General features: G+C 39.4%; 2 protein-coding genes across 2 annotated transcripts; one reads left to right on the plus strand and one right to left on the minus strand.

Annotated features, from left to right (window-relative positions):
• Positions 1 to 347: 347 nt before the first annotated feature.
• Positions 348 to 13,479, plus strand: opn7a (opsin 7, group member a). Its single transcript, XM_047369116.1, has 6 exons — positions 348 to 545; positions 3,049 to 3,136; positions 4,612 to 4,774; positions 5,070 to 5,197; positions 10,131 to 10,465; positions 12,125 to 13,479. The coding sequence occupies exons 2-6, from the start codon at positions 3,049 to 3,051 to the stop codon at positions 12,755 to 12,757; spliced, it is 1,347 nt and encodes a 448-aa protein (XP_047225072.1). The 5' UTR covers positions 348 to 545; the 3' UTR covers positions 12,758 to 13,479.
• A 2,619-nt stretch (positions 13,480 to 16,098) lies between these two features.
• On the minus strand, positions 16,099 to 27,464 carry ripk1l (receptor (TNFRSF)-interacting serine-threonine kinase 1, like). Its single transcript, XM_047369330.1, has 11 exons — positions 27,207 to 27,464; positions 26,891 to 27,047; positions 25,000 to 25,156; positions 24,751 to 24,888; positions 24,433 to 24,664; positions 24,186 to 24,335; positions 23,802 to 23,878; positions 21,100 to 21,184; positions 20,386 to 20,979; positions 20,141 to 20,284; positions 16,099 to 17,449 (listed from the first exon to the last, which is right to left on the minus strand). The coding sequence occupies exons 2-11, from the start codon at positions 27,040 to 27,042 to the stop codon at positions 17,160 to 17,162; spliced, it is 2,019 nt and encodes a 672-aa protein (XP_047225286.1). The 5' UTR covers positions 27,043 to 27,047; positions 27,207 to 27,464; the 3' UTR covers positions 16,099 to 17,159.
• Positions 27,465 to 27,568: the final 104 nt, after the last annotated feature.

Below are 27,568 nucleotides of genomic sequence, written 5' to 3' on the forward strand. Positions count from 1 at the left end.
AAATGTTAATTAGGGAGTCGTGTTTTTATAAAATCTCCCACCAAAAATACATTTAAAAAAATGCTTATATAAACAGTGTTTACAAAAAATCTAGTAATTAACACATTCCTAAGTCACAATGCCTTTTCACATACCCACATCCCACTGACGAGGAGGCGGTTGCTGTTTGTCCCTTTTTCATCAAAATTAATTTCGGTGGAAATCGTATGATGCTTAATGGAGCGGTGCACAGTCGGGTTCTGTACCCTCTGTGGACAAGAACCTGCCCACGTGCACTTCAGCGGTTATTGACGTCATTAATTGATAAGCGCAGATCGCACGTTTTGGGGCATCTGGATCCTCAGCTGTCCAGTGAAGCCCGCACACAGACGCACAATCACGTCCAGACTGCTGCTGCTGCTGCTGCTGCTGCTTTGGGGGGAGTGGACTCACACTTTATTTAGCGTTAGTGTTGTTGGAGGGTAAAAAAAAAAAAAAAAAAAAATTACTGTGGGAGTTTCATTAATGCATCTGTGGACGCGGACTCAGAAAAATAATTATTTAAGGTAAGTTTTATTAGTACGTAGACTAAGCAGCGATATTCTTATTTAATGAGTGTAAAATATAGATCTATGAAAAGGTTTAAAACTAGTTTGCAATGTAGCACCTAACATCTGTTTATATTTCCATAGGTGACAGTTTGTAACCATGAAAAAAAAAACACTTTAATTTTCTTATATGACAAATTCGGTTTTGTTTTTTGTTTTTTCGAAGAAAGCTGATAAAGTGGAACAGTGTAGGTCTACTTTTAATTGTTCTCATAAAGAATTCAGTATGTTTATTCTTGAGTACGTAAAAATGATTTGGTTAGAACTCACAAGCGCACCGGAAAGTGACAACAAGCGCATCAAGTGTTGCGTCTTTGCACGGGGAGGAACATATCTGCGCTCAGTTTTTCTTCGTCAGGTTGTCTATTAACAGCTGGATCTTCCACGGCGGATTTGTTCATTGTTGCCAGTGTACATTTGGGATGCTTTTCTTGAGGTAACATGGCAATCAGATTATTAAGTACGTGTCTTTTAATGTGTTAAGGAATCAACGAGGAGATCGACGAGATGTTAATAAACCCCAATTAACCTTAAGGCAGATGTGCACCTGCAATCGGTGTGAATTTATTTTTTGGTCAATTGTAATGAACTGATTTATTAGAGTGAATCCAGTTTATTAAATTAATGTGAGATTAGTGTAATATATATTTGCAAATCTCTTTCAAATGCATTTTTACACATGTAGCCTACACATTCCCTGAATGGAGCTTTTTTATATGTATGTTTTAAGTATAGACATGGATTTATTTGGCCGAATCAAATGTCATACAATAAACCTCAGTACCTTAGTCAAAAATTAACATTCTTACAATGGATAAGAAAGTGATTAATGGACAGTTATTTACTGTGCCTAGATGTAATTGATGGGACCAAGACAGATGGCACCCTGAGGTTTAATAGAATTTTGACTTAGAAATAAACCAAAAAGAGCTGGGAACCCTAGCCAAAATACACAAAAGCTTAAGAAGCCTTGGACAATCCAAGCAGTTGATCGTCACATCCAGGCCCCTGTCATAATCAGCACCTGTTTGTGTTTCGGTTAATTTTACCTACCTGTTTTTCATGTAGTTCTTTTCAATCTAGTTGTATTTAGGTTTCTATTTTTGTCCCATTGTTGTCATCACTATTGTTTTTGCTATCTCCTTAGTTCCTATGTTTTCTTCATGTCCTGTAAGTGAATTATTTCACATTAAAAGATATCCATCCACTATGCGCCTGTCAATGTCCTGTTGCTGATTTGGTCCTCCTCAAACCCAAAATATGACAGAATAACTTGACCAGATAATGGAACAAGCAGACAGGAGGGCTGCAGAAGAAGCTCTGCGGTGGATCCATCAGCAGCTGGAGGAGGCAAGGGACTTATATGGAACTAATTTAAACCTTGACTTGACACCTCACACATTCTCCGCCAGTGTCAGCAGGGTTCCACATCACAACAACCTTGTCTCTCTCTAGCCTCTGAAGGACTGACCGGCATGTCGGCATGCACTTGTGCACCAGTTCGGTGTGGTCCATCGGTGTCCAGGTGGACCTACCTCGTGTTTCTATTTCTAGGCTCCTTTCTGTTCCTGTTCCTGAGCTCATCTTTGGGTCCCAGGCATCAGAGCTCCTCCATGGGTCTCTGGCTTCAGAGCCCCTCAGCAGGGCCTCCAAGGTTCCTGCATTACCGCTGCCAGCCTCCTGGCAAGGTTGTCAGTGGGTTTCTTCATGCACTGCTGCCAGTCTCCAAGGTTCTTGCATCGCCACTGTCGGCCTCCTGGCAAAGCTTTCTGTGGGTCTTCCATGTACCGCTGCTGGCTGCCTGAACTCTGTGCTTTCTTGTGATGACCTCCTCACCTGAACTCTGTGTTTTTTTTTGTTGTTGTTTTTTTTTGTTTTGTCTTTCCTTGCTCCCTTTCTGGCCTCCTCCATCCACCCTGCTTGGGTTGTTTTTTGTTTTGTTCTTCGTTGTTGCAGTCTCCCTGGTTGCTGTTTCTTTTGTGTCCTGTAAGTTCATCATCTTCCTTTAAAATATATCCTTCCACCATGTGCCTGCCGATGTCCTGTTGATACTTTGGTCCTGCTCAAACTCAAACCATCACAGCCCCTTCCATATCCCCTCCATGTCTACCCAAATATTAAAAAACAAAAACTGGAAAACAGGACACCCTGTAACTGCCAACTCAACCGATATATTGTATAAGACAACAAAAGATGGGTTCAAATGAACAGTCCGGTTTATGGCAGACTGGCTGTTGTAAGAAGGAAGAGGTCATCCCTCTGAGCTTTTATTTTCTGAACAGCCCATCAGCTCTGAAAGGACAAATATGGTACTGTACAGAATAATTACTAATTAATTGTGTCTTTTGAATTTTTACTTTCTACCAGTCTAAAAGAAGTTATGTAAAAACAGAAATAAAGAACTAAAACTGACATGAGCTGTAATATCTGGTCTTAACAAAATGAAACTATTTATTTTTAGATGGGGCTGTTGGCTGAAGACTTGGTATTCCACTCCAGCATACCTGTGCCTCTGGATATAACTGTGGCTGTGGTCTACTCTGTTCTTGGTGAGTTAAGTTTTCAGAATTTCAAAGCAGATTTTTTCTGTTTTTCAATTATTCTTCAACAGAACAGTTTATAATGTTGCAAATGAGTTTTCTGTGAGTTCGGCTCAAGCGGGAATGAATCACAGCATGGAGAAAATACAGCCCAGCGTGAAGCCTCGCAAGTTCACTTCTGCTATTAGGTGTTATATATTCCATTCTTGTTTTAACATAATACCATACTCTATCCACTTAACTGTCTACTTTATTTAAACTGTGCAGTGTATATATATTTATTTGTCTCCTGTGATTTTATTTATTTCTTGCTCCAGGGTTAGAGTCACTATATTCAATACGGCAGGTGTTCATGTAATAATATTGGACACAACACCATAAGGCCCCTGCAAACCAATTCTTTGCATCACACTTACAAAAAAGGTTGACTTTCATCTCAGGCTTTGATCTTGGTTGTATTTCTTCACTCCATGTGACAACAGTTTGCATAGCTGAACACAAATGCACCATGCTTTATACTGAAATTTAATACCACCTGCTGTTACCTGCAAGGCCCTTGTAAAGGAATGTTCTTAAATGTCTTGTTCAATGTATAAAAACAAACATCACATATGAAGTTATGATCCATCATGTCATCTGTTTTACATATAGGCTACCCAGTTTTACTCGATACACCTGTTTTTCCAAGGGGTTTTGAATCCAACTATGTAAGTCAGGTTTTTCCAAAAGGTAAAACATTTGTGACTAAATTATTTAATTAAATATAAATGGTGTAATGCTATTGGGGCGCAGAAAATGTATCCTGAGTCATTTACCACAGTACAATGGGACTGGCATGGATCTATGGAAACTTATTTTATGTTCTTTGTCATGTACATGAAGAGGGTGGTGGCCCTCTTAAGGATGGCCACCACCATTAGGGGTAGTTATAGTTCTAAAATGATCTGCACATGGATGCCATAACTCTAGATTTCCATGCATAATGCAACCTTGTGATGAGGCCTTTTCCACACTGTTAAAGGAAAGAGTACACAGTATTGAGGAAACCTCCAGCTACAGTTATTTCAGGAGAACATTTAGACTACCAGTGTTGATTTAGCTATGCTCAGGGTCTTCACCTTTAGAATTTCAGTGGCGCTAATGTTAATGTTATTGCCATCTGCTTCTGCACTTTTGATTGGAATCCTAAACACCTAAATATCCCTTTAAAAAATATCCAGGGTATTGTAACTGGGGCCTGAGATGTCTGAGTTTAGACAATTATGTGGCTATGGGATTATTTATTTAATTATGGCTTTCAGGTGTAGGACATTAATCAAAACATGAGAACTAAACCGAAACTAAACTAAACTGAAATGCAGGGAAAAAAAATACTTGTATTATAATAGACAGAAATCCTAGCATGCTTCAGTTTTGCTAGCTTTAGACTGAGGTAGGCTAGTTGTTTGCAGAAAACATGAAATTGTTATTTTGTTGTTTTGCAGGAATATGTTCAATATTTGGAAATAGCACTCTGCTGTATATTTCCTACAAGAACAAGCACCTCCTGAAGCCTGCGGAGTATTTCATCATCAATCTCGCTGTCAGTGACCTGGGCCTCACCTTGTCACTTTACCCCATGGCCATCACCTCAAGTTTCTACCACAGGTAATGAACTTGGCATGTGATGAAGTTTTACAATTAATGATAAAAAAATCAAAGACACAATATTTTTCATCATAACTGTAGGATTTAGATGCATTTGGCTTTATCAATAGATTCTCTTAAATATTTTATGGTTATTTAATGAACGATTAAACAACCCTATGATTGTTAGCGGGTTTACAGATATAGAGCACTCTGTTAAACCTACTCTTTTCTTTGTCTTTCCTCACCTTCTCCCTCATTGATCTTTTCTATGGTCTGTGCTTTGCACTATCCTCTTTTTCACACCCCATGCCAGGTGGCTGTATGGGAAAGCGTTTTGCTCTTTATACGCGTTCTGTGGCATGTTCTTTGGCCTCTGCAGTCTGACCACTTTAACCCTGCTAAGCATGGTGTGCTTTGTGAAAGTATGCTACCCGCTCTATGGTAAGTCTTTCAAGGAAGCAATGCTTGTAACCTGGCATGATAAACACCATCAAATCCCTGTAAGAGAAGAGCCCAGTAGTTGATTTATTGATGGAAATAACAGAATAATCCCTCAGTGGAAGACACATTAGCCTTTCTTTGTGGCTGTCAAGTGAAGAGGCTGCAGTCAATATGAATTACTTGTGATGCTGGTTGATGCTGTGGGGTGGTTCTTTAATCTGGCATGAAAAAAGTGTTATCCATTTAACCTCCATAAAAGAGTTTGTATATACCTGCAGTTTGGCGAACAAGTATTAGCCACCTTACAGATTTTTTTCATTTTTGTCAAACAAATGTTTCAAATCACCAAACTAATTTTAGTATCCATATAAATATTTCAATTTATTATTTAATTTATTAAGGGGAAAAAAAGATGGCAAGATGTAGCCTCATGAAGCTGCCACTTTCCATCCTATTGCTCGACTCGTGAGTCGAAGCATCATGCTTTATTTGCTCTACTGTGCCATTAAGTTGACAATAAATGTAAAACAGGCAGAGTGACTATATTGACATGTCCTTGCCATGTGAAGCTTTAAATTGAATAAATAAAGGTATTGTGTTTGCGATGCCAATAAATACATTCTGAATATAGTCTCAATATGATCTTAATCTTTCCTTAGAATACAATGGCTGGATCAAAACTGAAAGTGGAAACAAATAGAGGAGAGGGCTGTGATGTGAATGTGATTGTGTTATTGTGGTTATAATAATGACCTTTGTTTAACCAGGTAAAGCCTCAATGAGATTAAAAACCTCATTTCCAAGATAGACCTGGAAAGCTGTGTTCCCTAACCAGGAATTGAACCCAGGCTGAGGGAGTAGAGTGCCAAATCCTAACCATTAGACCACCACAGATCACTTTTCCAATATAATTTTAACTGCTTTATAAAATACCTATTCACAGGGCACAGATGAGGCTGGGGAGCCAAAAAAGCAACACCAAGTTTATAAAGTTCGGATAAAATTTTTTTGTCCGTTCTAATACTCTCCTCTTTCTTGCTGGATTCAGAGCAAAAATAGGCGCTAAAATAGATTGCTAACGCACATGTAATTCAATCTAAAAACAATAAAATGTAACGGTAGAATCAGCAGCATTTTGCTGCCCCTTTTATTTAAAATCCCGCTCAAACTGGCAACCCAGTTCCTGAATTAGTCACGTGGTAAGGCCGACTCACGAGGCCTTGAATGTTACCACATGCGCACTTCACAAAAATCTTCCTGGATTACTCGACACATGCTTGGAAGCCTCAACACAGATGGACATATCACTAAAAACTGATAATAAATGAAGGTTTAGGAGTGGTCTTGTCAAAGTCTACACTTTAATTCGATCGATTTGTTATGGCCATGGGCGGTTCTAGAAAGGGGCCGACAGGGGCCAGTGCCCGTGTAGACAGGTCTTGTCCCCTGTTATTACCCCTGTACTGGAGACATAATACTAAATCAATTTCTTATGATGATATGCGCAGGGACAGAAACAGTAACTGATTGGTCCCTTGGACCAATTTTATTTTTTACTTTACAGTTTTACTTTAACAATGAACTAAAAATTGAGGTTCTACCCTTTTAGTTTCAGCCGTATTGAGATAGGATCACAGTTTTCATCTGCTAGATCAGGGGTCTGCAACCTGCAACTCCAAAGCCACAAGTGGTTCTGTGTCATGATCTGCACTTTTGTTGTGTTTCCTGTTAATTGCACCCACCTGTTTTTCATGTAGTTCTATTAATCCTCTGTTGTATTTAAGTCTGTGTTTTCTGTTTTCTCATTGTCAAGTTGTCTGTCAGCTGCGTTGCTGTTACTCCTGCTTTCCTCTTACTCCTGGTTCTGGAGTTTTCCTTCATGTCCTGTAAGTCTGTTCATTAAAATGTATCCATCCTCCATGCGCCAGCCGATGTCCTGCTGCCACTTTGGTTCTTCGCCACCTTCAATCATGACCCTCTGGGGCTAACTTAAAATATTAAACAATGAAATGTTGCCCTGTTTTTTTTCATTCATTCTCCTGGAAAATTTGGTCTAGAACCACCACTGGCCATGTATGCTCAAAAACCCTCTAATGTGGTTTAATTATTAAAACTCTGCAAAGAGGAGTGGTCCAACATTTCTCCACAGTTTAAATCACTCATTGCCAGTTATCACAAACACTTTTTGACAGGTGTTGGTGCCAAACTAAGTACAACTAGTAAAGGGACATGTAATAAATTATATCTGAATTTCAACACTGTGGGACAATAAAATAAATTTCTGTTATATTCCACATTGGACCAGATTGGTTTGATTAACTATTTTACCCTTATAAATGAAATCATCACAACAAAACTACATTTTGTATTTACTCTGGTAATCTTTGTCTGATATTAAAATTTCTTTGAATATGATGCCCAGACGTCCCTCTCCCCATACACCTTCTCCAGCTCCTCTGGGGGGAGACCAAAGCGTTCCCAGGCCAGCCGAGAGACCCAAAGATCATGCCCATAGGTGAGGGTAGGATCGTAGACTGAATAGCAAATCGAGAGCTTTGCTTTCGACTCAGCTCTCTCTTCACCACAATGGATTGGCACAGCGTCCTCATTACTGCAGCAGCCGCACCGATCCGTCTATAAATCTCATGCTCCATTCTCCCCTCACTCGTGAACAAGACCCCGACATACTTGAACTCCTGTACTTGAGGCAGGAGCTACCCTCCAACCTGAAGAGGACAAGCCACCCTTTTCCTGTTGAGAACCATGGCCTCAAAATTGGAGGAGCCGATTCTCGTCCCAGCCACGTCCTTTATAAAAAGAATACGAATAAATAATTCACGTGGTGTGTGCACACAATCTAGACATAAATCTTCAAAAAGATTTAACTATCTAACCCTAGGTCTTCTCTGCTTTTTTCTAGTGAACCTGGTAATTGATGTGCTGCTGTAATGAATATCCCTGCTGCTGCCAATGTTGCTGTACATTTAGTGTAAATCCGCACCATTCTTTTTCATAGCAGGCAATGTGAGCAAGCAAAAAAGATACAACTTAATCTCTCTGTGGAACACTATTAAACCATAGTGGATGGTCTTTTGGTAACCCACATCATTTCGTATTTTGGTCAAAGTTAACTGAAATTAAAAGAGAATATATTTTCTTTTTAATGCAATTTGGAGGGAGCAACTGCTTGCATATGAGAAATATTCAATGTGTATTTTCTTTCCTCTATGAAGTATGGCTCTGTAACAATTTACCATCCCATTCTGCTCAAACCAAAGAAAAAATGCTATTTGGATTTTATATCTTTACACATTAGTTCCTGTTCTTTTGAATTTGCTAATTAATTTGTCCTTCAATTTATCAGCCAAAGCATAGCCATGTTGCAATGTTGGCTCATTTTCAAAAACCCTCTCCTCAAACTGAGAACATATAAACTGCTGTCATTTATGTTATAAAATTAACTACAATACATTGCAAAAGTAATCGTCAACTTCTTATATATATATTTTCCCATTTTATCACATTACAACCATAAACTTCAGTGCAGCATATATTCAAGGTCAGGACATACTGTTCAGATGCTTTTCTTTGGCAGGGACAGGAAGACAGGCAGAGGTTCATCTTCAGCATCTATGTGCAAAGCAGGAAGAGACACATTCCAAAAACTGCTGAGAAGCTGTAACTACTGCAAAACGTGTTTCTACAGGGTTAGTATTTGGGGGACTGAATATAAATTGCTACACTTTTTAGATTTTTATTTGTAAAAATATAAGGAAAATGTCATCAATAGCTATTACTTCACAGTTCTACACAACTTTGTGTTGGTCTATCCCATAAAATCTCAATGAAATACATTGAAGTTCCAGGTTGAAAAATAGCAAAATGTGAAAAAGTAATAGGGTTATGAGTACTTTTGCAGTACACAGAATACGCAGGTCAAACACCCACAGGTGACCACCCACTTTTACCCAGAGCCGAGTAATTTAGGGAGCAAATTGTTTCATCTGAAGTTATTGATTATGTGTCACCTGTAAGGAACTGCACATGACAAACTTTAAACACAGCTCTCTATGTATCTACTGCAATATATGTTCAAATACATAATAGATGATGGAATCTAAATTACACCAACTGAGCAAGTTTCTTTCTTTAATTTTCTTTCCTGGAAAAATGTCATTTTCTGGTCTGAAAAGTTTGGCTATTGTGAGTCCATCAGTTACACAACCCTGTCATACATGCAGTGACGCACATAAATTCTTTGAGAGGGAAACATTCCCCGATGTGTGCCAGACGTAGGAAATTGTTCAGCTAGTTAAAATTTTTTGACCCATTACATTTCTGTGCAGTTTTCTGTTTTTCTTTTCCATACCTTGGTTGATCAAGATCAAGTCAGAGCTGAGTTCTGATCTGACCTTAAACAAATATCATACACAGAACAAAAGGTTAAATCATAGATGACAGACATAAAGAGCTGGTGTAAAACCAATACTGCCTTTTTGATCTGGGGTAAGACAACAAAAACATTATGAGTTTGCCCTAAAATTCACTTTTTTGGTCTGAATGCAAGCAGTTATTTAAATAATTGACAAATGTGCATAATGACTGGTGGTCAGAAGCTCTGCATTATTACTTCTTAAGTGATCTGCTTATTACGTACTTTTTGTTTACTGTCTCTTTTGAGAAGCAAACACTCATCATCTAATAGTACTATAAATGAGCAAGACTGTATTGTTAGACCCTCCAAAAAGACTAAGAAATATTTCCTAACCAGGAGGCTACTCACTCGTACTAAAATGACTGGGGTCCTCCATTGGCCAAAGTATTTTAATCGTTTAATATGGCGAAATGAGCAATTTGTGGAATGTTTATTAAATACTTGTCTTAAAATAATGTATTCTAAACAATAAATTCAAATCCTTGTCTGTTTTGACAGGAAACAGTTTTAAGCCTCTTCATGGCCAGCTGCTCATTGCCTGTGCTTGGATCTATGCACTGCTGTTTGCCTGCCCTCCACTGGCCCATTGGGGAGAGTACGGACCAGAACCATATGGCACCGCCTGCTGCATTGACTGGCGATTGTCCAATAAGCTTGGCACAGCCCGCTCATACACTGTGGCGCTCTTTGTTTTCTGCTACATCCTTCCATGCTGCATAATTGTTGCATCCTACACAGGCATCCTGGTCACTGTGCAAGCATCCAGAAAGACCATGGAGCAGCATGCTTCAAGGAGGACCAACATGAGCAGCATTCAAACAATTATTATCAAGGTAAGGCGAGAGACTAAGAAATTATTAATGAAGCACATTTTAGTTTATGTGGAGACTGATCTAATACATGATCCTAAAATGCTTAAACAGTAATCTTTCTAACTAATAATGTTTGTTGCAACAAGAAAACAATTACAGAAAGAAAACCTGCATTATATTGTATGAAGCTTATTGGGGTTCGTAGGAAAGAATAAATCAGAATTTTAAACGAGATAAAAAATGGTCCAAAATTACAGTGCCCTCCATAAGTACTGGCGCTCTTGGTAAAATGGTGTAAAAAGTCTCAAAATAAATTCAGATTTTACAGCAGTAGCATCATATCATACTGAAAATTAAAGGCTGAAATCCAGCCTTCAATTTCACACAAGGGAACCAAATCAAGCAAAATTGCAGATGAAAAAATTAGTTTTGGCATCCTGCCTGTTAATATTTTAAACAACACCCCTTTGATGATAGAACAGCACTTAGTCTTCTCCTTTAAGATTTTACAAAGTTGGAGCATACAGAGAGAAGGATGTTTGACCTTGACTCTTTGCTCAATCTCGCTAGGATGTTCAGAGTCATGGGTCTTCACCTATGTTCAGATTTAGGTCTAGGGACTGAGATGGCCATAAAAAAAAGCTTGATTTTGTAACCATATCTTTAATAATTTGGCAATAGGTTTTGTATTATTGTCATGCTAAAAGATCCGATGACATCACATTTGCGGGCTTCTCTCAAAAGGCATTGGAACGGCGAAATAGCATCACAGATCCTCCACTGTACTTAAGAGTGGACCTGAGGAGGAAATCTACATATTCAACCTTTTATTTTATCCAAAATTCACAAAGGTTAAATCACAACATGTATAAACAAACTCCATACAATTACATTTGTGATAGCAGGACAGAAAAGGATTCTTCCCAACAACAGGTTGGCATGAAGATAGCAACTAATTGTTGTAATGGAAACTAGGTGAAACCCAAGATGCCACTCTGTGGTTTTCCATTGCTGAGCTTCCTAGAATTATTTGCCTTACTTACCATTCTCCTCAGAGTGTGACACTCTGATCAAATTAAATAATAAAATCATAAATTACAAAGACGATTTAGTTTTTTTTTTCTATAGGAATAAGAGTGGAAATCACTGTGACTTTGGAGAAGTTGTTAACAAACAATTATTTGTTGATTTGTATTTCCCCCCACAGAATCAACATGCAAAAGTTAAAACTTCTATTTATTTTGTACGATAATGCTTATTGTAATAACAGGTGATTTTATTTTATGGCTTTTTACACATTTTTAAAATTTGTGACATTAAATGTGTGGGGCACTGTATATATAACTTTGTTTTCAGGTTTTAGTGTCACTAGTGGCCTTAAGTCACAATAATTAGACAGGATATGCAGGCAATAGAATGGACAAGGCATGCCCAGGATAGTTGCATTGTGGATGAATAGCCTCTGTATGTAAGGCGCACAGGGTGCCCGCTTTACCAGAAGGCCACGTGCTGCCCCATATTGTACATTTTTAAACGTGCAACAAAAACCCACTCCGCCTCTAGCCCTTGAGAAGTAATGCAGAATAACCTCCTTTAATTTTACTATTCTTGAAATTTCACTTTTATTATAAAGCTGTAGTTTTGTATTCGTTTTCTTCTGTGTTTGTTTCTTTCTTTAAGCTAAGTGTTGCTGTCTGCATTGGTTTCTTTGCGGCATGGAGTCCGTACGCTATAGTTTCCATGTGGGCAGCCTTTGGAGATTTTGAAGACATCCCTCCGCTTGCATTTGCAATGCCTGCTATGTTTGCCAAGTCGTCAACTATCTACAACCCAATCATTTACCTAATGGTAAGGCCTAATTTCCGCGGAATCATGTGCAAGGAACTAGGTACACTATTCCAAACATGTCTGAAGGGATGCCTCGTCTTCAAGGGCCAAGCAAAGTGCTGCTCAAAGCCGAACATCATGCTCAGACGTCGCACAGCCCACAGACAGACCAACCAGTTCCCCTTATCCATCTCTTCTACTCAACCACCTATAGTAACTCGAATGAATCTCAGGTGTCAGAAGTGCATGGACAGTTTTGAATGCTTCAGACATTATCCTAAAATGTGTGGGATTGCTAATCCAACCTCCAACACGGACGCATCAAAAGATCGAGAAGCTCCAGTTTTGCAAACATTACACCAGATGTGTGAGAGTGGGCATCCAAAGAAATCCCTGATGGCCACCATAATGACTTCAGATACCAACTATGTCAATATTAGCTTAGAGATGGCTCCAAGGTACGCAAAGGAGGCTTGGCCCCCTTAATATTTCTAATATTTGTGGCAGGTTTAAAAGTTCTGGAAATATCCGTCCATCCACCCACCCACCCATGCATCCACCCACCCATCCACCCATGCATCCATCCATCTAAACTTGCTTAATCCTGTTGATGGTTGTTGGTGCTGGAGCTTCTCCAGCCTCCCCGCTGTTCTGGGGTTTTTATTTTAGTCAACCAGTCAAGGTGAGAGGATACACTCTTTGCAGGTTGGTAGTTCATCACACGGTCAACACAGAAATGGACAAACAAGGAGGCAATTTAAGGGCAATTTAGATCCTGAAAATACCCTGAAATGCATGTTTTTTGGAATGTGGGAAAAAACCGGGACAGAAACTGTACAGGGAAAAAAAGACAAAGCTTAGCATTGTTTGACACTTGATCCATTTGCGAAATCCTATTTTTGATTGTATTGAGAATTGTTAAGGTTAGGATCAATACTGTTTCAGGGCAAGCCAGTTTAGGATGGAAAGGTTTTGGCAAGTCTTCCACCAACTAGGACAAAATTCCTATCAAAATTAATGTTGCCAAGCAAAAAGGAAATATGGGTCTCCATAAGAAAATATAAAACAGGTTTAAAGGTTCAAACATCTGATCTTTAATATATTTTATTAAATATTTAGAGCAAAGGGTGGCTTGTCCTCTTCAGGTTGGAGGATAGTTCCTGCCTCAAGTGGAGGAGTTTAAGTATCTCGGGTTCTTGTTCACGAGTGAGGGAAGAATGGAGCGGGAGATCAACAGACGGATCGGTGGGGCTGCCGCAGTAATGGGGGCACTGTGCCGGTCCGTTGTGGTGAAGAGAGAGCTGAGCCGAAAAGCAAAGCTCTCAATTTACCGGTCGGTCTACGTTCCTACCCTTACCTATGGCCATGAACTTTGGGTCATGACCGAAAGAACGAGATCCCTGATACAAGCAGCTGAAATGAGCTTCCTCCGTAGGGTGGCCAGGCTCTCCCTTAGAGATAGGGTGAGGAGCTTGGCCATCCAGGAGGGGCTCGGAGTAGAGCCGCTGCTCCTCCACATCGAGAGGAGCCAGTTGAGGTGGCTCGGGCATCTATACCGGATGCCTCCTGGAGGCCTTCCTCGGGAGGTGTTCCAGGCACGTCCCACCGGGAGGAGGCCCAGGGGACGGCCCAGGACACGCTGGAGGGACTATGTCTCTCGGCTGGCCTGGGAACGCCTTGGACTCCAACCGGAGGAGCTGGAAGAAGTGTCTGGGGAGAGGAACGTCTGGGCGTCTCTGCTGAGTCTGCTGCCCCCGCAACCCAGTCCCGGATAAGCGGAAGACGACGAGTACGAGTAGAGCAATTGTATTTTGCGGCAGTAAGGTATAACAACATGTATACCACTACCAATCGATATTAGGCACTTATTTTCAATAAAACAGAAACATCTTATGTACTGTTCTAATGTTGTCCAAGTTTTCTGATCATCATATAACATCAAATGCATGAAATTATTGCTTGATTAAATTCAGTTTGTCTTTTGCTTCATTAAGTTAGTTTTTTTTTTTTTTTTTGTGGCATTAGTGGCCTTTATTTTGTAAGTTGACTAACAGGAAATGGGGTGGAAAGAGCCGAAGACATGGAGCGAAGGTCAACTGGCCAGATAGAAGCATCAAGCACTGTAGCTTCCGTATTTGGGTCGTGCGCTTGCGGCACTGTTGCGCCCCTCTTTTGCCTTATTATCACAGCAACATACTTGCTATACATCAGAAATAAGAACACTTTTATCCAAATGTTTTTTAAGCTGTTCTTTTTGCCTTCACTTATTTACATGAGCCAACTGTAGGCATAAAGGTGATGGTGCTTGACTACTTACTGAACAGAAGACAATGCAGTTGTATAATACTAACACAGAAACAGCATTTAGACTGTCCAAGTAATCATTTAGTTACTTGGAAATCAAATTCTTACTTGACTGCCAAAAAGAAATCAAACCAATCTGCTTGGGTTAGCAATGTAGATGCATTAATTCTCTGGTCAGTTACCATGTTTGTGTCTGGTAAATATAATGAACCATTTAGATATGACTGAATTGAGCCTATTTATAATGTTCCATTGATTTAGTTGTTTGCAGTCTTTCAAGCTTTCGTGTTTTGTCATAATAAAATATTTTTTATTTCAAAAGATGACAAGTATTCAAATTGATCATGTTTTGCATCTGAATAACATGTTTTATACATGTACTTCTTCTTCATAGTTACAATACTACTCTTTCTTTTTCATTGTACTAATTTTTTATTTGTATTGTTGTATAAATGATCAGATAAAAATATATAAATGTGGCATTTTGTTCCTGAAACTTCGTTAATCCATCATGAATTAAAGGATTTGTTTTTCCAGATTAGATCATTATCTGCAATGTGAATAGTCTAATGTATCACAACACACTATTATCAATGCATTAATATCTTAAGTTACAGAAAAACACTCTTTCAAACAGTCTTTTTAATTATGATAGAAAAGTAAAGGACTTATTTTCTAACTGGAAATTGTCATTGTCTTAAAAGTGATGTTTACGAGCTACTTGAGAGGAAAGTATGTTGTTCAGTGACAGTGATAACATGACTGAGTATGAGGAGGATTAACACGTTTCCTGGGGTCATCCCTAGCCTCACCTTTCTCTACCCATTGGAACTTGATTCAAGAAAGGGTTGAACATTACTGAGAAATGGGACGCACTTTTAGGAAGCTGATACTTCATCTGTTTTTGATTTCTTGTGTAAAACCAATGTGACCTAATAATAGTTTAATAATGTCATGTAAACTGTTCAATGTGCCATATTCATAATTTTTCTATGCTTATTAGGGAAGAAAAACATAAAACTGAATAAAACACAGCACATCCAAATACACGATTACGGTTGTGTTGGGTTTCTTTTTTATAAGGGCTTTTGGATTGGCAAAATATTTTAAATTGAGAAATATTCCGCCTTTGTAATGTTTTCCAAAGGTTTTGCGGATGACCAAAATGTTTGTTTGGAAAATGTGACATAGGCCTTTGTTATCTTTATGGTAAATTTTGCTCAGTCTTTTTCTTATTGTTGAATCATGAACTCTGTCCTTAACTAAGAAAAGTGAGACTCGCTGTGCTTTAGGTGTTCTGGGGTTTTTTGTAACCTCCTGGATGAGTCGTCGATGCTGGGTTGGGAGTAATTTTAGTCATCTGGTCACTCCTGGGAAGGTTCCCCACTGTTGCATGTTTTCTCCATTTGTAGGTAACTCTCACTGCGGTTTGTTAGAGTCCCAAAGCCTCTGAAATAGGCTTTTAACTCATTAACCCAGGAAACTAGAAACACTATTTTGAGAAAGAAAACGGAATACATATAGATATTTAGACAATATTTATTGTAATATCTTTCCAGCACAACTCTATAAGGGTTTCGAACTTGTAGGAAGGTATTGCTGATTGAATTAACTTTTTAGACTTGTACAAAGAGAATTCAAAGCAGACCCGAATACATCTCCAGGAAAATCATGTTCTCAGAAAATGAGAAAAAACAGTCCATTATCTACAATGATTGATAAAACAGCTAATCAAAATGAAAATAACGTGAAATCATTACAATAAGTCCTGCGATGAACCATCAAACTGAAAGATGAGAAGTAATTCATGCTTACTTTGATTTCCATCATTCGGGTAAAATTACATTCTTGTAGCACAAAATGAACAAAAAAAGCCTCACATTTACAGAAAGGTTTTTACTTTCTCATGACACATACATGCGGATACATGTATTACAGGACTATTGCACTGCAAGGTTTTTATGCTTTTGTATAATCTACACACCACTGTCTACTGTAAATGCTGACTGACTCTACTGGTGTCATTTTGTTTGCACTGGACCGGAATAAATCAGCTCTAAATATTTGCTGACTGTTCAATTTAAAGATATTGGCCACACATCATGGATGTTTTTATTATTACGCCACCACATAACGATAAAAACCCCCCCACAAAGTTCCTATTAAGAATATCAGTTTGGCTCACACCACACCTGTAAAGTGAGCTACAAAGAGAACACTGGAGTAACATGATACAAAAACATTTAAATTGTATTTGATTTATCAAAACAGGTCCAGCAGAAAATAAGAAAATGACGTTTTTAGCTAGTTTCTGTCACAATCAAAGGCAATATGATTTTTCTTTCCTTTTTTCTAAAACGCAACCCAGAAAAGGTGCACGCTTATCACAAATGCTTACCGTAATAATTACTTAAAAACAGGCTATTAGTACAAAATTTAAAACCTCAACAATATACATACCTCACTGCAAGACCGATATCATATTGCTACATCTTATCCTATGATACCAAAAGTCACCTCGCCGCAGAGCCTTAGAAACATTTCAATATAAAATATGACCACTATTTAATGCAAAGAGAGAAAACTACTCAGCAGAATCGCACAAGTCCAATATTTTCTGGATGACATCTACTTTTATGTATTTTTGAAGAGCTTGATAGAGCCTCCCAATAGTGCAACCCATGGATCCCTGCTTCATTCTCCAGTGCTCCAGCATCTGGTGTACAATCTCCGGCAAGCCGTCGCGGCCGTAGTCGTGTTCTATGGTTTCTATCTCCACCTCTGTCAGACCCAGGCCTCGCGCACAGCGTTTCCATTTCACCCCGATGTTCTCCCTTAGCACATCCAGTTGTGCCTCTTTCACCACATAGTCCTCTAAATGAAACAGAAGGCAGGAGAGAATAAATTACAGGTTCTGAAATAGACAGAAAATGCTTTAAGTAGAATTTGTTGAAGACGTTAAGCTGCAGTAAATTCCTGGACCAACATTTCTTGAAGAGAGGTTCTGTTTAAAGGTTATAGGCAGTCTTCTGTCAACTAATTTTTTGATTCATCGTGTGGTCTACAAGGTTAATTTTCTTCCAAAAAAAATAGCCATTTTATTAATTTATTTTGTTCACATTTATTGCATACAATGAAATACATTGCAAATAAAGTTTTGTACTTTAGAAAGTCTAAAATATATATATATATATAGTCCCACCTCCAGCATAACAAATAAAAGTAAGCCCTTACTTTTTATGCACTTAAAAATACAAAAGTCTAAGTATTCAAAATGTCAAATGTGAAATTGAGATGGAAAAGAAGGAGCAAAAGTAATCTTCGATCTTTAAAGTTGTGAAGTTAAACTTCATCTCTGTCCTTGCCTACAGAGTTGATCCTGTAAGCAATGCTCAATTTTGATTCAAAAGTCAAGTCAAGTTTACTGATATAGCACTTTTCAGCAACAAGGCACTCAAAGCGATGTACATGAGGAAAAACATCACAATGACACAAAAACATCACACACAGAAAAACAAATCAAATGACACTAATAATCCTTGGGAGTAATAATAATGAATAATCCTTCCGGGTTTACTGGTAGATAATGGTTCCAAGCCACTCTTGATAATAAAACATCTTATGCTAAAAGAAGATGATAATATTGATAGTCTCATCATTCCACTGAATTCTAAATAGGGAAGCTGAGTCGCTGGTACAAAACAGCTTTAATCCACATTTTCAGGTGCTAATAATATATTGCTTTTACTGGTACTAAAGTTGAACTAAGTAATAACAGTCCATTGTAGTCTAACTACAAAAGCTGGATCATTGGTGTAAGAGCAGCTATAGTCCAAATTTGCTATTACTAATAATGTTTGGTTTTTGCTGGTATTCTTCTGATAAAACTAAAAATTTATGAAAAAGTAATGAAATCACGCAATTAGGTGCAGGGCGAAGCAACACACAAGAAGAAAAGATTTTGCAAGAGTGCGGTGGAATCCTGGAGGTGTGAATAAATAACTGTGAGTGTGTGTACAAGAATTAGACTGTCAACACAGATAGAGCGACATTGTCCTTGAGGAGAGAGATGGAAGTTTTCTCAATCGGCTGCAAAGTCTTATCTGGGTCACAGCTGTTCGGGGGTGCTGGGAAAGAGCGCCATGTTTACACAACATCCAGGAGATATTTTGTCGACAGCCACTTAGCAGAAGTTGCCAAAGCCAAGTTGGGGCACCAGATTTAGAAAAACAATAAATGTTGTGGTTCCAGTAGTTGTGTGGATTTCCAACTACTTTAGGAGTTTTTACTGTTATATCTCAATTGCAAATCCAAATATCCAAATTTCTGGGACTTTCCTGCAGTTCTCGAGCGAACAACCTTCTCCAAGATTAAATCCTTTCACCTCTGAGTCCAAAAGCCGCTTCCAGGCTACGATTCTGTTCAAGGACCGTATCCAGCTTGCAGCTTAGCTTAGCTCTCTTAACAATTCAGTCTGAGGATTGATCGCTCTGCAGATTCCATCCAGCATCGCAGGCAGCTTTGGGATGCTTTGAACAGCTGCCCACGTTTTGCTACTCACTCGATAAGTCAGGTAACCGCCGGCTCCAAAAAGCAGAAATCCTGTTCATCAATCAAAAATCCAAATATATAAACATCTTCTGGGTCCTCAACCAACATTGTAGTCAAGCACACAATCTTCCACTGTTGCCAGGAATCCATTGTGTATCCAGAGAAGAATGTACTGGCTGGGCGAGAGGGTTCTCCTTCACCCTGTCTTCCGGTGGAAAAAATGTGATCAATTGCGTTGAGAGACCTGCTGACCAAATCCATAATTTGCAAGTTTGGAAGATATGTAAAGTGAGGCTCTGAGAAAAACACAGACAAAAGCAGATGCAGAAGCAGGCAAGGGGGGGGGGGGGGGGGGACGCGTGCGTCCTCCACTGAGAGCAGAGCAAGAATTTTTCCCAGAGTTCTTTGCTTGCGACTACAATTGCTAGTTCCAAGGTCAACAATGTTCTCTGAATTGAAGATTTTGTCACCCCTATTCTACGTCAATAACTTGTCAAAACAAATCACTTCTCTTTCTTAATTTCAGGCCATATAGAACCCAGTCCAGGAAACACCTAATAGACATTTCAACATGTACACTGATGTAGGCAGCATGGGTTTTTACACTTCCCAGGGAAGTCTAGACTTTCCTCATCAAACAGGTTTTATGATCTCTAAATCTTCATTTGTCGGCTCCTCTTTGAGCATGTAGGTTAACTAAATTAGGCTACCCGACTGGATTAAAAACCACAAAACATACATTTTCTTTTAAGATTAAAAACAGAAGCAAACAACAAAAAATACCTTAAACCAGTAAGCAGGACACTTGTTAACAGTGAAAAGCTTTTAAAGAACCTAACTCATGTTTGTCAGAGAAAAATAACAGTGACAGCAAAAATAAAACGAGCAATGCACAGATAAAAACTCACCATTTAATGCCTGTTTTATCACAACAAATAAAAACAAACGGAATAATCAACCTCAACCCGGAGGGAAAAAAACATAATAATACATCTGTTGTTTGTAATGATTTACCATATTTTGAAATGCCTTCTTGGATCGGAGAGGCATTGTTACCATCAGCAGACACACATGAACCAAGTGGGTCACAACCTCTGATGCTCAATGTATTGTTGTTTCCGATCTGGATCCCACTGGCATTCTGAATGTAGAGAGATCCTGGAACACACGAGATAAACACACAATGGAAAAGTCAACCCACAGTATAAATTAAGTGGCAGTAAGGAAACTGCTAATAGGAGACTCGGGTCTACATGTACCAGAGTCCTGAAGCGATCCACTCTTTGAAGTGGTCAAAAGATGGGCAGCAGTTTGGTTGTCGGAAACTGGGTAAACTGGGCAGGACTGCTGGCGATCCAGGTGGGAGTGTGGATGTTGCTGGTTAAACTGCGGCAGAGAAGGCGTGCTGAGAGATGTGTGCAAATGCGATGCATTAGACGAGCAGGAGTTTCTGGAGTCACAGAGCCCCGTTGTGGGCCGGTAAAAAACCTCGGCCTGGCTGGTGGGCTGCACAGGCTCCGATTTTGTCCAAGAATGGACCGAGGATTTTTCTTGGGCTGGATGTCTAAGGGCATTATCAGAAAGTCTAATCGGGTTTTGTAAAAAAGGATTTGAGGCATTTTTATGAAAGCCCTTGGCAGACTCGGGTTGGTTATAACAAGCATAGCTGCCATGCTTGTGGTAGAGAAACTCCCGATCCAGTTTCTCCTCCAGCTCTGAGGGGCTCTTCAGTACCCTTGCATCGGTCTCAACATTATCTCCAGATGGTTGATCATGAATGTTATGTAGGTCCTCAATGCTGGCTTCAACTGGCATTGATAAATCTCTGTGTGAAGTCAAAGGAGCTGGGCCATCTAAAAAATTCAGAGAAATTAAATCAAAAAAGCTTCCTTAAAATTTCTGAGAACTTTAAATGCAGAACAGCATAAAAAGTGAACCTCATACAGAGCAGAATAAAAGAGCACATTACAGACCTTGATCAGGAGCTAAAACAGATTCATGGGTCATTGATAATGATTCCATCTTCTCAACAAGATCATCTGGACCTTTATATAGTTCCTGAAAAAATATAAATCCAGCAAGTAAAATAGTTATTGATAACATAAAAGTTTTTTCTTTGCTAATTGAGCGACACACAAGAAATTCATACCATCTGTTGGGACAAAGGAAACAAACCCAATAAATATATCAATTAATTTAGATGTAACAAAGAAGAATAGAAAATGTAATGAACATATAAAGAAAAAGTTGCAAATAGGAACAGAAAGATGAAAAAAATCATGAAACATTTGAATATTTAGCAATCCGGCTCTCTTTCAACAAAATGAATATCACCTGGTTTAGTCATAACCAGGTTTCTCATTTCAAATGTACCGTGCAAGAATTATCACAAAAAACTCTTTGCAACCCTGCAGTTCCTAACATAATGATGGCTTCGGTTACAGATTTCTAAACCTCGAAATGTTCTGGTAAGCACCTTTCGGGCCATAATTTACAAGTGGAAAGAACATCATATCACCCTAAACCAGCCATGCCCAGTTGCCCCTTCCCCAGTTTCTGACAGAGGAGTCAGAAAAATAACAAGAAGAGCCAGCGAGATCCCACAGAGTGCTTCAGAAATACATGGAATTAGCAGACATAGTTTTCCCAAAACACAGCAAGTAATTTACACAATGGCCTCTAGGCATGCTCAATGCACAATACTCCACTATTGAAGAAAAAGCATGTTGAAGCTTCTGAAGATTTGGATGGACCAATTAAATAAGAGGAGAATATGGTCTGGTCAGATGAGACTGCTGAACTGTTTGGATGTCATTACCCATACCACATCTGGAGAAGAAATAGCACTGCCCAAGCTCCCCAAAAACATCAAATGTGAAGTCTGTAGGTGGGAGCATCAAGGTGTGAGGCAGTTTTTTAACATTTAGTAATGGCAAACTTTATATAATTAAAGAAAGGATGAATGGGGAAATTATGTGTTACATTCTAAATAAGAGTCTGAGGACAAAATAAGGATGGATTCTTCAGCAAAACAATGACCCTAAACACACAGCAAAGGAAACAGAAAAAGCTGCTAGCATGGCCCAGTCAGTCATTCAGCTTGAATCTGATTAAGCTTCTTTGGCACAAACTGAAGATTAGAGTGCATAGAAGAGGCCCAAATTCATGCCACTGACATGAACGGTTGTTGAGATATATGGTCATAAGTTTCACTAAAAAGGCATTTCCAGACTACTCCTTCGCGATTTTGTTGCACTCTTTTATGACGTCAGAGGGAAATCCCCGCACGTAAATTGACTGCTGCTACAAAGGCAGCAACACAGACTGTAGCAAAATTCGATGTTTCTTTCAGTCACTATCACAGAGAGATGCAGTAGAGTCAGGAGAAGAAAGTCAGCTGTGGAGATGGGAGAACACATATGTTGCGACGTAGAGACGGCCATCTAATTCGACCAGAGTCTATTTTTGGCGGATTCTAGAGCACAGCCGGAGTCAATATGCAGGAATCATACCGCACCCCTAGGAAACAGAACGAGCACAACATCCGGATTTTCCAAAAATAATTCACTAAACACAGACTAGATTTGCTATATCAATAAATACACACATATTTATATATGCACGTGTATGTATTAGCAGTTGTTTACATGAGATCAATTAGATCAGTTTCTAAACCAAGCAATTAAAAATTATATGCACCAAATTAAGCAACAAATATAGCTTTGCTGCACTCAGTGTACACACCCGTTGTAGAACAAAACACATGAAAATATCTGGATGCATAAAACAAAAAATGAAGCTGGTTTAACTTCCACAGAATAAGTTGTTTTGGACTTGCTACCGCATTTATCACCGGGTTTTATTGCACAATCTACATATAGTTCTTGGAGGTCCCCGGGCTTCGCAGTGGACCGGACCAGAGCAGATCCAGTGTAAATCCAGGGTTACAGTAAATACAGCACTGAGTGAAACAACCAGAGGTCAAGTGAGCAGCAACAAGGAAGTGTTCTCACCTGCTGAGCTTTGATCCATTTAGCAACAGCAGCAACAACCTTTTCACAATCTTTTCCCATCAGATGCACTGAACAGCGTGGCTATAGCATCTGCTGCGACATTCTCCTTCGTCTGTAAGTTATCCCGACCTCTGACATAATTTCCCTCTGAATTCAGAGGTTTGCGAATTCAGAGGTTTCTTGTTCGATGGAGTTTACTGAGTAGTCCTCCGATCACAAGTGGCTGTGCTCAGTGGGACCAGCCCATCTGTCTCTCATCAGTTTTCCAGCTCTGATCCTCTTCACTTTAGAAAAGTACTGCAGACTAACGGCTGCTGTCGTAGTACTGCTGCAACCACCAGAAATGCACCGTTTCCCCATATTAATGCTGTTTTTAAACACAACTTGGCTTCTACCTGAACAGTTTTCTTATTGACGCTCACACAATGAATGAAAGGAGACTCCCCTCTGACATCACTTCCTGGCGACCTTGGACTTGCAAAAGTTAACAACGAAATATGCCCATTTTGTCACACAATTGTGTTTTTTCATGTCTTTCATGCTAATATGGTGTCAATTCCTGCCCAATTTGTTAAATATTAAGATATTTCCTTTCAATATCTGAATGTGAGTGAATAGCATGTCACTGGCACTTTAAGATCTTTTATTAGCAACATACTCACCTGCAAAAGGCATAAATCTTTCTCTACAAGCGGCTCAAACTTTTTCTTGTAGAAAGGAAGAAAGTTTTCATAGGCCTCTGCCAGAAAGAGTAGATAGTGTTAGAACATGTTTTTGTAGCTCTTTGTTAAGAACAAGAAAACAGTGTACTTGTTAAATTAAAAACTGAAGTTAATCATCCTTTTATATACTTTTTATATATCTTTTATGGTTTTTAATTTAACAAGTTATATAAAGAGCAGAACTAAAACGGCTAAATCAAGCTACCAGGATATGATAAAGTTTATTTCTTTCACTTTTGCACTCATCAGCACCTTCTTTATTTGTATTGTTCATGCTGTGAAACCCAAGCAGAGGGTGTTAGGCTGCTTGCAAAAAAAGGATACCTTTAAATGTTGGTCTTTGCACAGGATTGTGAACCCAGCAGCTCGTCATAAGATCAATTATCTCTGCAGGCGTGTCTTCTGGGATAGATTCCATTGAAGGTCGGTCACCATGGCGAACGCACTGGCTAATATGGTCATCACTCCTCGCATCTGCAAATGGGGATGTTTGGTCACTGTTTGATAAAAACAATGAGGTATATCCTGCTTGAGACCTTGTAGTAGACTTAGATTACCAATCCCAGCTCACTTTCATATGGTTCTTTCGCCGTCAGAATGACCCAAATCACAATGGCGAAGCTGTACACATCAGACTTCACAGTAGAAGGTGTGTGGATGCTCTCCAGGTGCTCCGGGGCCATGTAGCTTAATGTGCCAGCACCTCTGTCCCCAGCTGTTGCCCCCCTGTTACTTTTCCTACGAGACTCCTGTTTTGTAAGCTTGCTCCATGCCTGGCAGGTGGCCAGGCCGAGGTCAGCAATCTAAACACAGCAGAGGTTTTCTTTTCTTTTCTTACAGAAACAGCAAATGTAATAAATGCCTAGTAAAGACTTAATATATCAAATACCTTGATGTGAAAATCCTTATCCACCAAAATATTTTCTGGTTTTATGTCCTTGTGAATGACCTGCCGCTCTGTCAGATACACCATCCCTTCCAAAATCTCTAGGATGATTCTTCCCTTAATGGACATTGGCACACTGACCTAAGAACAACTATATGTCAGCATATTCATCCTCCAGTTTCAAATTGACCATTTTCAGACATGTAAAACATACATAATTAACATATTTCTTCATAACTGTCCTAGACTGACCTTCTCCAGCATGACCAGCAGGTTGCCTCTGGGGAGAAGCTCCATAACAAGAGAGCAATCTTTGTCTTCCATGATCACACCAAGCAACTTGACCACACGTTTGTGGTCAAGGCTTGCCATGATGCTCCCCTCCTCCAGCAATGACTTTTTACTCTCTCTGGAGGGTAAAGTGAAGACAGAAAGCCAGATTATAAATGAAGGCACTGTAGGAACATGAATGGTTTCTATCACAGAGGAGCATAGAATAAAAAGCACTGCACTGGAAAATGTTGTTTCTTTTTTTTACAGGGAAGAATATGGCACAACTGCAAACCTATCGAGACATGATTTCCCTTCTAAACTGACATGCCAGGCAAGGAGAATATCATTCAGAGAAACCACCAAGAGCTCTACTGTAACAGAAGGAGCTGTAGAGATTCAAAGCTCAGGAGGGAGAATCTCTAGATAGGACGACTCTTAGTTGTGCACTCCACAAATCTAAAAGGTGGCATGAAGAAAGGAGCTTCGCTCAGATGAGACCTTACTCGAATGCAAACTTCTGTGTGACAGAACACTAACACTGCACAATACCCTGAAGATACCAGTTCCACTGTTCAACATGGTGGTGGCAACATCATGGCGTGGGGATGCCTCTTTTCAGCAGGGAATGGGAAACTGTTCCAAACTGATGGAAAAATTGTTGGAGCTGAATACAGGTGGCTGCTGGAAGACAACCTTCAGGTTCAGTTCTTTATTGTCCCACATGGGGAAATGTGGAGCACGGCAGCAGTCAATGACAGTCAAAGCATAATCTACACAATTTGAAAATTTAACATTAACCAAACATTTCAACAAGGATTTACATAAACAATAAAACCGTTAAATATTCTAAAATGTGCCAGGCCTGGAAAAAGTTGATTAAGAGCTTCAACTGACAACAGAGCGGGTTCGAGCTGGCAACTCGCCGGTAACAGAACAAACCCCCACCATCATTCTGTAACCGGCGGGTTGCCGGTTCGAACCCCCCGCTCTGTCCGTCTAAGTCATCGTGTCCTTGACACTTCACCCACCTTGCATGCTGATGGTGGTCAGAGAGCTCGGTTGTATGGCAGCCCCACTTCTGTCAGTCTGCCCTAGGGCAGCTGTGGTTACAATGTAGCTTACCGCTGTAAGTGTGTGAATGTGTGGATGACCGATTTTAGTGTAAAGAGCTTTGGAGTCCTCGGACTTCAAGGACTATACAGGTGCAGGCCATTTACCATTACTTATGGTATAAATGCTGCAGAGGGATTTTAGGTGGAGAATGTTGTCAAAACAATGTCATCATAGTACCCTTGATTAACGAGGGCATAATTTTCTTCTCTTACCTACACTTTCTATTTGCATTTCTGGGCATTGCTGCACATGAAATCATGCAAAGTTGCAAAAGGAAATAAATATACTGCCCAAGACAGCCTCTGACTTAAATCAAATTTGCTAATGTGCGACTTTTATTTAAGGTTAGTAATAATAATCTATCCATAACAATAATAACAAGAATCTATCCATCTTTATAACTGTAAGTATCAATAAATACATGCAATGTCACATTGCTATTATAGGAATTCTAACAAGAACGGCTTTAAATGGAGGTGTTGCATCTGAAAAACGGATGTCCGCATTTTTGACGGACCTGCATCTCTATCGGCATGAAAAGGAAGTGATCAAAAAAAGAAATCTGAGCATTCCTTTTCACAGAAAAATTACACTTAGTGATATTTACCCCGCTTCTTTACACACTGAGAACTATAGCACTATCCAGTTGCTATTTTCGTTTTTCGGGGGCACTCGGAGATAACAGGCTGTACTCGTGATACAAGTTAGAGGGCTGGGGGGAAACCCAGCGTGGATGGTGAGCACAGTGAGAACTTACTCGCTGCGAAGTGGACCTGTGTACACGGTCTTCAACACCACATGGCCGAGGGTAGCATGGTAGCACAAATAGACCTCTCCAAATCCTCCATAGTCCAGAGGTTCCGTTTTGATGAGATCTGTTGATTTCATATGAAGAGGCGCGGTAGCCATCACCGCTGCCAATAACAAGAAACCATCGGAGTTACGAAAAGAAAAAAAAGAAAAATACAGCTCTAAATATAAAACATAGTTGTTAACACTTTAATTGGAGGTTGATCACATATAAAACTAAGCAAATGCCACAAACTACATGACTGGCCCGATGCATTACTCACACGTAACTATCCAAACACTGACAGCCTCAGGAAGAAAGCTAGCACCTGGCAAAGTTTTCGTAACAAATACACCTTAGCTTTCCCTGTAAAATGTTTAACTAGAACACGTCATTGATCCAAGTGTCTTATGACATCAATACTCAAACACAAATGTAATAAAAAAAATATAAGCTGCCTCAGAATCCACGTAAAGTTGCTCTATCTTTGTATTTCCGGCCGGCGAAAGACTCAACGATGAAGTTAAAATCGAAACAAATGCTAAAGACTACAAACAGACTTTACAGGTCGGGGACAGAAATATACACCAGGATGACTAGTAGATTTAAGGATGTGATGCGTTCAAATGACTCAAGAGTACATAT

This window comes from Girardinichthys multiradiatus, chromosome 6, assembly GCF_021462225.1.
Source record: "Girardinichthys multiradiatus isolate DD_20200921_A chromosome 6, DD_fGirMul_XY1, whole genome shotgun sequence".
NCBI lineage: Eukaryota > Metazoa > Chordata > Actinopteri > Cyprinodontiformes > Goodeidae > Girardinichthys > Girardinichthys multiradiatus.